This window comes from Apium graveolens, chromosome 4, assembly GCF_009905375.1.
Source record: "Apium graveolens cultivar Ventura chromosome 4, ASM990537v1, whole genome shotgun sequence".
In the NCBI taxonomy this organism is placed as follows: Eukaryota; Viridiplantae; Streptophyta; class Magnoliopsida; order Apiales; family Apiaceae; genus Apium; species Apium graveolens.
The window spans coordinates 57,963,430-57,972,844 of NC_133650.1; the positions used below are offsets into that span (position 1 = coordinate 57,963,430).

At 36.0% G+C, this 9,415-nt stretch overlaps 2 protein-coding genes across 2 annotated transcripts; both read right to left on the reverse strand.

Moving 5' to 3' along the window:
- Positions 1–1,439: 1,439 nt before the first annotated feature.
- Positions 1,440–2,724, reverse strand: LOC141718000 (ribonucleoside-diphosphate reductase small chain). Its single transcript, XM_074520329.1, has one exon. It carries the CDS (start codon positions 2,630–2,632, stop codon positions 1,643–1,645), a length of 990 nt encoding a protein of 329 aa, XP_074376430.1. The 5' UTR covers positions 2,633–2,724; the 3' UTR covers positions 1,440–1,642.
- A 947-nt stretch (positions 2,725–3,671) lies between these two features.
- On the reverse strand, positions 3,672–8,199 carry LOC141718001 (mitochondrial import receptor subunit TOM20-like). The gene is made up of 6 exons (XM_074520330.1): positions 7,881–8,199; positions 7,686–7,764; positions 7,073–7,242; positions 6,876–6,923; positions 5,070–5,162; positions 3,672–4,050 (listed from the first exon to the last, which is right to left on the reverse strand). Exons 1-6 carry the CDS (start codon positions 7,974–7,976, stop codon positions 3,925–3,927), a joined length of 612 nt encoding a protein of 203 aa, XP_074376431.1. The 5' UTR covers positions 7,977–8,199; the 3' UTR covers positions 3,672–3,924.
- Positions 8,200–9,415: the final 1,216 nt, after the last annotated feature.

Below are 9,415 nucleotides of genomic sequence, written 5' to 3' on the forward strand. Positions count from 1 at the left end.
AATGACGAGTCTTAGCCTCATCCAATTTTAATTCTTCAGAGATTTTCATATAGATATCACTATCAAGTGATCCATAGAGATAGGCTATCACAACATCCATCAGACGTGTTTCCAATTTTTCCATACAAGCCATACCCATAAGAAAACGAAAAGTAACTTCATCCATCACATGAGAGTAAGTTTCTTGGTAATCAAATCCAGGCTTTTGAGAGAATCCCTGGGCTATGAGCCGGGCTTTATATCTTACAATTTCATTTATCTCATTTCGTTTTCGTACAAATACCCATCTGTTCCCAACGGGGACCACACCAGCTGGTGTTCGGACTGCAGGTCCAAATACATTTCTCTTACGCGAGGATTGCAATTCTTCCTGTATTGCAACTTTCCATTTTGGCCAATCATCTCTTTGTCGACATTCTTCCACATTTTGTGGTTCTGGATCAGAGTTCATAACAATATCACATGCCACGAAAGAAGCATATACATCATCAACTTCAATACTCCCACGATCCAATAATTTTCCGTTGTGTACATAATTCAATGAGATCTCATTACTTTCAGGTACCTTTACTTTTACGGAAGTATGTGCCACTTCAGGGGCAATATCCTCTTCTAGAGGCAGTACCACTTCTGGTGGTTTTGTCACTGCCACTTCAGGGGTTTTAACCTCTTCAGGAGGTGATACCACTTCTGGGGTATTGTCTGGAACATTTGCCACTTCAGAGGCATGTCCAATCGTTTTCCGTTTTCATGGTACAACATCTTTTGCACCAATTGGTCTAGCGCGCTTCTGGCGTGGCTTTGAATTAGTAATCAATTCTTCGGGAACTAATTTATGAATAGGTATTTATAGTAGAAATAGGCATAACTTTTATTTATAGTAGAGTTTTATCAACTATACTAAGAAAACTTAATAGGTAAGTTTTCTGAGCCAGGTTAACAAAATCTTGATTTTCGTGACAAGCTTCCAATATTAAACTAAGTCTTTCTTGATAAATATCGCGAGTCTTCCTTAGTAAGTATCGCGAGTCTTCTTTAATAAGATTTGATGATCATTATTATAACTTATAAATATTTTTCTACTTTTCACTTATAATTCACTTATTCATTTTAAGTTGTAAGTTACATATTTTAATATTTTCCAAATGTGCACGAAACTGAGAAACACAGACAATCAATATTGAAACTTTCAAGTTGCAACAAGAACGAAAAACAAAAAATACCTCAATAGATACAGATCAAATGTCTACATAGTACATACAACAGAACAGGTAACAGAAGCAAGAAGCAAAATGACATATGTGGGGATATGTTGTAACTTCTTCACAGTAGCTATTAATTTGTAGGTAGCACATAAACAACATCAATCTCATGACATAGTAATAAAGTTGCTTAGGATTTGATTCACTATCAGCAATTCGATTATTAAAGCAATAATATAAAGTCAAAAGTTTAAATCCCATTTAACAAACATAACCATTATACAATGACATGATATCCGTCCGAAACAGAAGAATTCATTGCATATATTACATATTCATTCCATGATAACGAACACAAGCACCGATACAAACATTGCAAATATAAGAAATACATGATAAAAAAAAATAACAATAACCTAAAAACAAACACATTATTAGGCTCAGAAATCCTCATCCAGCTTAAACACATGGGTATCCGCGTTTCCATTAATACTATTCATGACTGAAGCCTTCTGATACTCCCCAACTCGTTTCTCAAAGAAATTAGTCTTCCCCTGCAACGAGATCAACTCCATCCAATCAAACGGATTCTGGACATTATACATCTTCCCATACCCCAACGCTCCCAGCAACCTATCAGCAACAAACTTAATATACTGACTCATCAAATCCCCATTCATCCCAACCAAAGCACAAGGCAAAGCATCACAAACAAACTCCCTCTCAATCTCAACCGCATCCGCCACAATCCCCTTAACCCTCTCCTCACTCGGCTTCATCCTCAACAAATCATACAACATACACGCAAAATCACAATGCAATCCCTCATCTCTCGAAATCAACTCATTGGAGAAAGTGAGTCCAGGCATAAGCCCTCTTTTTTTCAACCAAAAAATCGCGCAAAAGCTCCCGGAGAAAAAAATCCCTTCCACACACGCAAACGCGATAATACGCTCAGCAAAAGACTCCCCACCATCAATCCACCTCAACGCCCAATTAGCCTTCTTTTCAACACAAGGAATGGTCTCAATTGCTCTAAACAACCGACTCTTCTCATCGGAATCCTTAATATAAGACTCCAAAAGCAAACTATACATCTCGGAATGAATATTCTCAATGGCAATCTGAAAGCCGTAAAAAGCCCTAGCTTCAGCGACTTGGACCTCTTTCATGAACCTGCCAGCGAGATTCTCAAGCACAATGCCATCAGAAGCGGCGAAGAAAGCGAGAACATGAGAAATGAAGTGTTTCTCATCAGGAGTGAGAGTATCCCAGTGAACATTGTCTTGAGATAAATCGACTTCTTCAGCGGTCCAGAAAGAGGCTTCGGCTTTCTTGTACATCTCCCAGATCTGAGGGTATTGAATTGGGAACATACAGAACCGGTCCGGGTTAGAGGCCAGAAGCGGTTCTTCGGGTAGCGCCGGCATTTTGGGAGATTAGGGTTTGGGGGGTTTGTTTGTATTTATGGATTGGGGAGATGTGAATGTGATTGTGATGTTTTGTGACTATTGAGATTTGAGGAGGGTTTTTATAGGGGTTTTCTTGGGGGGGGGAGGGGGTTTTTTTAATATTTTGGGGGGATTTTATTTTGGGTGCCCGCGGGTTTGGAGTGAAATTACCTTTATATCCTTTGGGAGAGGGGAGGATGTTGTTGGTAATGCTGTAAATTTGGGACGGGTGGAGGGGTGTTTTGGGAAGAGTTTGGGGGAAAGTGTATACGGCAAGTTTTTGGAGGGGGCAGGTGGTTTGAAATTTAAGAAGGGGGGGGAGATGAAATATTTGGCGGGATGGGAATGGGTTGTTGAGATTTCGATCCAAAATTTTGAATTTAAAAGCACCTCCCGCGGTGGATTCATTGTCTTTTTAATTGTAAAAAAAGGTTTGTTGGGGAAGTTTGGACGTGGCGTTCTTGTTTTTTTTTCTTTTTCTTTTTTTTAATTTTGTCCATCTTAATATATCATTACTGTAAGTAAATCTGCGGTTCTAATTAAAATAATTGTGCAACATGTTGCCTCCCCCTGTATTCGAATATTTGGGGAATCGTTTTCTGTTAAACAAAACTTGCCTTTTCACCTCTATTTTTGTTTACCAAGTTTAAAATTCATTCCAATGGGAGTAGAAATGTATTTGTGCTTCCCATCGTTATTTTACTTTGCATTCAACATGTTTGATTTTATAAAAAGGCCTCGTGGATGCATTTGAATCAATCAGTCATCTTCTTGGTTGCATTTTAATCAATCAGTCATTTAATATTAGGTGCTGATGCTTACACATGAGCAGGAGGACCACTTACAATTTACAATGACTGCAGAAAGAGAAATGTTTCACATGATTCTTGACTTTTGCTATACCTGCTTTTTACATTCCCCCCCCCTCCCCTTCACCTACTTTAAACACGCAAGTGTAGCATCATACTCTAGGAAGTGTAAGCCACCCAACCCAAGCATGCCAAGCTAACACCAAAACTCAGATGCAAAACACATCTTAAAGAATAAAGCTCCTTTACTGCAATTTACTACAGAAGCTACATTTGAATACAAAACTAAACTCAACAATCAGTTTACATCGGCCTTTTTTTTTTGGGCTTTTTGGGGGCAAGTAGTGTTGGGACGGAATCTCTGGCTCAAAATTTAACTAACAAATGACAATTCCCAATAGTAACCAGAAAAATGTATTAAATAGCTTCCTTTTATGATAAAATTGGTTCATGAGATGTAACTCATCTTGGAGGAGGTGGAGGCATATTAGATTTTGCATACCCCATCCAAGCTATGAATGCAACAGCAAGGATTACCCATCCGAATATGTCATACTTGAGATCACTGCTCTTCTTTGGATTTTCACTCTGCAACCACGAATTACAAAACAGATAATTAAAGCACAGCCAGAAACAGATTCCATCCAACTTAGGTAATTTCAATTCATGAGACATGATAACTCATAACTGTATTGTACTCTGCATCAACCTAGTATGGAAGTATGAACCCTATACAGTTTAAATTATCAACTATCTCACAGAGCAAACAAATTTTTCAAGCCTCGAATCCTTGGTCAACAGTGTAACATTGTCTGCAAGGCAAGGCTTGGCCTATAGCCGATACCCCTCGGAACTCTCCTCTAGGTAACAAGAGGTTGAGAGTTCAAGTCTTGGTGGATGCATAAGGCTATATTTTTATATATGTACTGGACATTAGAAAAAAAAACATATTTGAAATGCTAATTTTCGAGGCATCGAACTATCCAGCATCCGATTTCCCATAGATATATTACAAGCTAATCAACAAAACACAAGTGCCACATTAAGGGTAACCAAAAAAGCCAAATTTTTGCCTTCCTCTCTTGCTCATGCAAGAACTTCGAGTAGGGAAAGATATACAAGTATCATAGATCTAGGAAAAATATGACAAGCAAATGAAACATTCAAAATCACAGTAGTCCACCTTTCCTGATTTCTTCAAAATAAAACAGGGCAGTCTATGGGGACCAAAATCACTTTATAAGCCTGTCTTCTTCTCTTTCTTCGCTAACTACACACTTGTCTTTCTGTGTTGTGTACATATGCAGATAAAAGATACAAGATACGGAAACTTCTGTGAATTATCCTAGAACTGTTTTTTTGTGATTGTTGTGTCACTATCATAACATAATAACTGATGTCCACAACTGACCTAAATCCATCTTCAGATACTAAAAACCTTGAGAAAAATATTACTCCGAAAACCCTTCCCCTTTATCTAAAAACAAATAATTATTCATGCGCATTCAAGATAATATCAGCAACAGGAGCCATACAGTATTACAGCTATACTAGGGACTGGAGGGGCACAAAATACAGCTTGTGAGCAAAGGGATGGGATAGATAACCTTAGCGCCTGTAGAAGTAGAAGGCCCCTGCCCTAAAGCTGTCCCTCCAGCCAAAACACCCTGCATATGGACCTCCTTGTGCAATTCAGGTGCCTGTGAAGAAAATAATTATAAGTTTATAAAAAGTAAAACAGTACACATGATGAGAAATTTATTAATCAAGATACACTAGTTTGTTCTTTGAAGTCTGAAACACACACTCGACAACATTAAGAAGCTTTCAAAGAACAACAGGTAGTTGCTTTAAATGATAAACTTGGTAATATATCCATGTGACACTGTAGCAACCTATGAAAATCCATGCTAAACATATTATGTTTTGAAGATATCACCTAAACTAATGTGGAGCATAAAATAATTAATTTGGTTGTAAATATAAGTTTGTTTTCAATTAGTAATTATATTATCTAGTTAGGAATATTTTAGAAAATTATATGAGATATATAGTACTACCTCCGTCCCTCTCATTTCTTTAAAAAAGAATTCACATGCTTGACACGCATTTTAAGGCAACTATAAAATATAGTTCCGGAATTCATTTTTAAAATTTTCTTTTTTTTTGTATTAAAATTTGAACATTATATTTTTATTTAAAAGAAAAAAAAATTAAAAAGAATATACAACTACATCTAATAAGAGCATTAAAGTGCGTGCCGAAACCCCGTCCCCCAATGTAAAGAATTGAGGAGGACGGAGGGAGTAGTAGATAATTAATAGGTATACGTTAATATAATAATATTAAAAGGGTTTGTTTCCTTTTATCTTTCATTTTACTTGGCCTCCAAGTTGGTTGTTCGCCAAGTCTTCGAAGTTCTACATAAACAATTGTAATCTTCTTTATTGGATAGAGATGAATATGAACTGATTTTATTGGAAAAATCTGAGGATTTATTCAATTATTTGTGACTCCACTGATTCTCTAGGGAGAAGGGTAATATTCCCTTGTTTTACCCTTTTCCCGCCCTTGTCCTACATCATAAAACAATTGCGGAAACAATTCCCAAAAAGGCAGAATTCACGCACTTGGATGGACAAAAATCACTTCACATGCTGCTAAAGTGACTACTAAGCTATATATGTCTTTGGAGAGCTCCTACTGACATGAAAGATCAACCCAAAAAGTTGCTACTACATGGTGAACTTATATTGCCCAAAGTGGGAGAAAGAAAATGTCAGGGAGGTTCAGCAAGGTGATCACTGAACCTCTATATTAACTAACAGTTAGTGTCATATTGGGGTCATATAGAAAGCTTACACGTAGAGGCGAATCGTTTCTTCCTTCTTATTAGTGTTTATATGACTTGATATGTAAAATAGCACGTCACATATCTAATTCTAGGTTCACTTCATAACAAAGATTAAAAACTTTAATTAACCAACCATCGGTGTATCAGGATATCATGGAAACCAGGTAAGCCAAAAATAGAATACTTATCCGTATAATAATGCAAGAAAAAGTTGAGACATGGACATCTTGAAGTCCCATATACCATTTACTGCGTAACTACAGGAGATAATAGTGCAGCATGCAGCAATCAATGAAACAAAAATATGGCACATATTTTCATTACATGACAAACATACAGGCCAAACAGAAGTGACCAGAAAAGCATCTATGTCAAAATCACATGGCACATAATTAGGTGAATAAAAATCCTTCTTACCAATCAAGGCCAGATGCATATATATTTGCATCATAATAAACTCAAAATGTGTTCTTCGTATATTTTATCATGCTGATGTTTAGAATTGGAAGTGTACAAAATATAGTTGGCAAAAAAAAACTAAAGAGTAGAATTAGTGTACCTTATATGCTACTTCCAGTGATTTGCGATAAAGACCATTCTTACCATCCTACCAAAAAAACGACTCTCCGTCAATCTCTACAACCTCAGAATGTAATAAATGTAGCACAACACAACTAAAAACAAAAAGAGATGAAATGAGTCAAACACCAAGCATCACAACACACACACATCTGACTGCAAATGAGGTAAATTTACCGCATCAACTGCTTGAGAAAAGTAGTCAACAGCCTTTTCAAAGAAAGGCTTGGCCTCAACAGTATCAGGAGTGAGAAAGGCATAAGACGTATTTGCATTCCCCATACACCAAAGAGCATTATGCTGGTTTGGATCAATCATCAAAGCCTCATCAAACTTCAACATTGCATCTACAGAATCATCACAAATATAACACATCAAAATATCAGATTATAATTATGAGGACTGCTAGGTACCCCAAATCGGTTCCCAAAACTTGTCCCAAATGATGTGGACTGATATTTGTCCCATTTTAATTTATGGGCACATATGAATTGCGCGGGGTCCCATCTTATTATCAGGAAAGTTACTAAGTATGTCTCTTCCACATCAGCATTTGGGAACCGTTTTAAGGACTAGCATTTTCCTATAATAATTAAATAAGTATTGACAAAACTATTCATTCACCAAGCAAACATAACATAATTATTCAATTCAATTTTACAGTTTTCAATTATCCTAATAAAATTCCTTTCATGTTTAATTTCTTATAAGCAACATTGTAATATCAGCTAATATAAAACTGAAAAACATAAATTGAATGATTGCGGAAAAGGCGAAAACAAGTACGTACCGTCGAGCATTTTCTTGGCTTCGACAACAGTCTGGAATTGCGATAACTCCAGCAACGCACCTCCCCACCTTGTGAGATTCTGAAATACGTATACAACCACATAGAAAACATAGTAATTGATGAATTATATGAACAAATATTACAAGTAATAATACACATAAATTATAAATTAGAGGAGGATAGAATAAAACAGACTTCAACATCGAGGGGATCTTCTGAATAGTTGGCTTCAGCAGTCTTACGAGCTTGTTCGAAGAAGACCATTCGTTCGAAATCGCTTTGATGATCCATTCCTCCCAATTAATCAAATTAATCAACTATTCAGAATTAATCAAATTAACCCGATTACAATTAATCAAATTTTAAAAACCAAGAATTTATTTCTCGGGAGGACCGATGAGTTCAGAGATTCGTAGTAGTAGGGATGGGCTCAACGGCAGTTCGGAATGGGGGAAAAGTGGGGATGGCAATCGGGTTGGTCGAAACGGGTTTTGCTAAAACCAAACTCGAACCCGATTATTTTTGCCAAACCCAATTATTTTTGTTAAACCCGAACCCGGAAAAACTCGAACCACTGAACCTGAACCTGAACCTGAACCTATCATGTTCGGTTCGGGTTCGGTTTGGGTTCGGGTTTTTAGATCACTGTCTAATTGCACCTTAATTTGCACAAACTCTGGTGAAAAATTACCAGGATCTGATTTGAGCAAAGTGTTCATAAATATAAACGATATTGAAATTTTTGGGGTTGAATGAGAGGGTTCAGAGATGACAATGGATCATACCTGTGTGAATAAAATTGTGAGTGAAGTAATGCAACAATCTTGACCTTTAGTATACTTGTATTGAACATACTTGCTAAAAACATATTTTAACGACTTTAATTTAATTGTTTGATAAAAGTATAATTTTTTAGTACTAATATTATATAATATATTATATTACTACTTATGAAATATAAAATATTATTTATATATTAACACGGGTTTCGGATCGGGTTCGGGTCGGAACGGAACGGGTTTCGGGTTTTTGGGTCGGGTGAAAATCAATTACCATGTTTTCTATGTGATGAGCCAATGAAATGATCAACATGTATATAATTTTGTAAATAAACAACAATAGTAATTTAATATGAAATCAATATGAAACAACAAAAGGAATCTGAATCATAAAGCCTATAATTAACTGAAAGAAACCGAATAGTAAAGTCTCTAACAAGTGAAAATAAACTTTATCACAAATCTGCAACCAAATTATGTTTAAGAAATAAGAATTAAATTTTCATTTAGTCTTTTATCATTATCAACAAGTGATTGGAATCTCTAAAACGCATTTGTTGCCTCCGAGGATCAGTCGTGAAATAACACCGGCATGCCGAAGCATATCAAAAATAGGGGTATCCAAAAAGGCAACACATTATCCTATAATAATAATATATTTATTATAGTATGTCGTAATATTTGCATACGCTGGATCAGTACCCGGCCTCTTACGCAACCATCCAATCTAGAATAAGAATTCAGTACAAATGTAATTCTTATACAACAATAAACTACTATTCATATTTCTCGGAATAGTCACAAAAATAACATTTATATCGGCAGTATATCTCACTGTTCAACAAACAATAAGGGAACCATTGTTTTAAAAACACTTTATGAATTTGGATTCTAGCAGAATAATAATTACTATAATTATATCTCAATTTGTATCACAATGAAAATTGTACT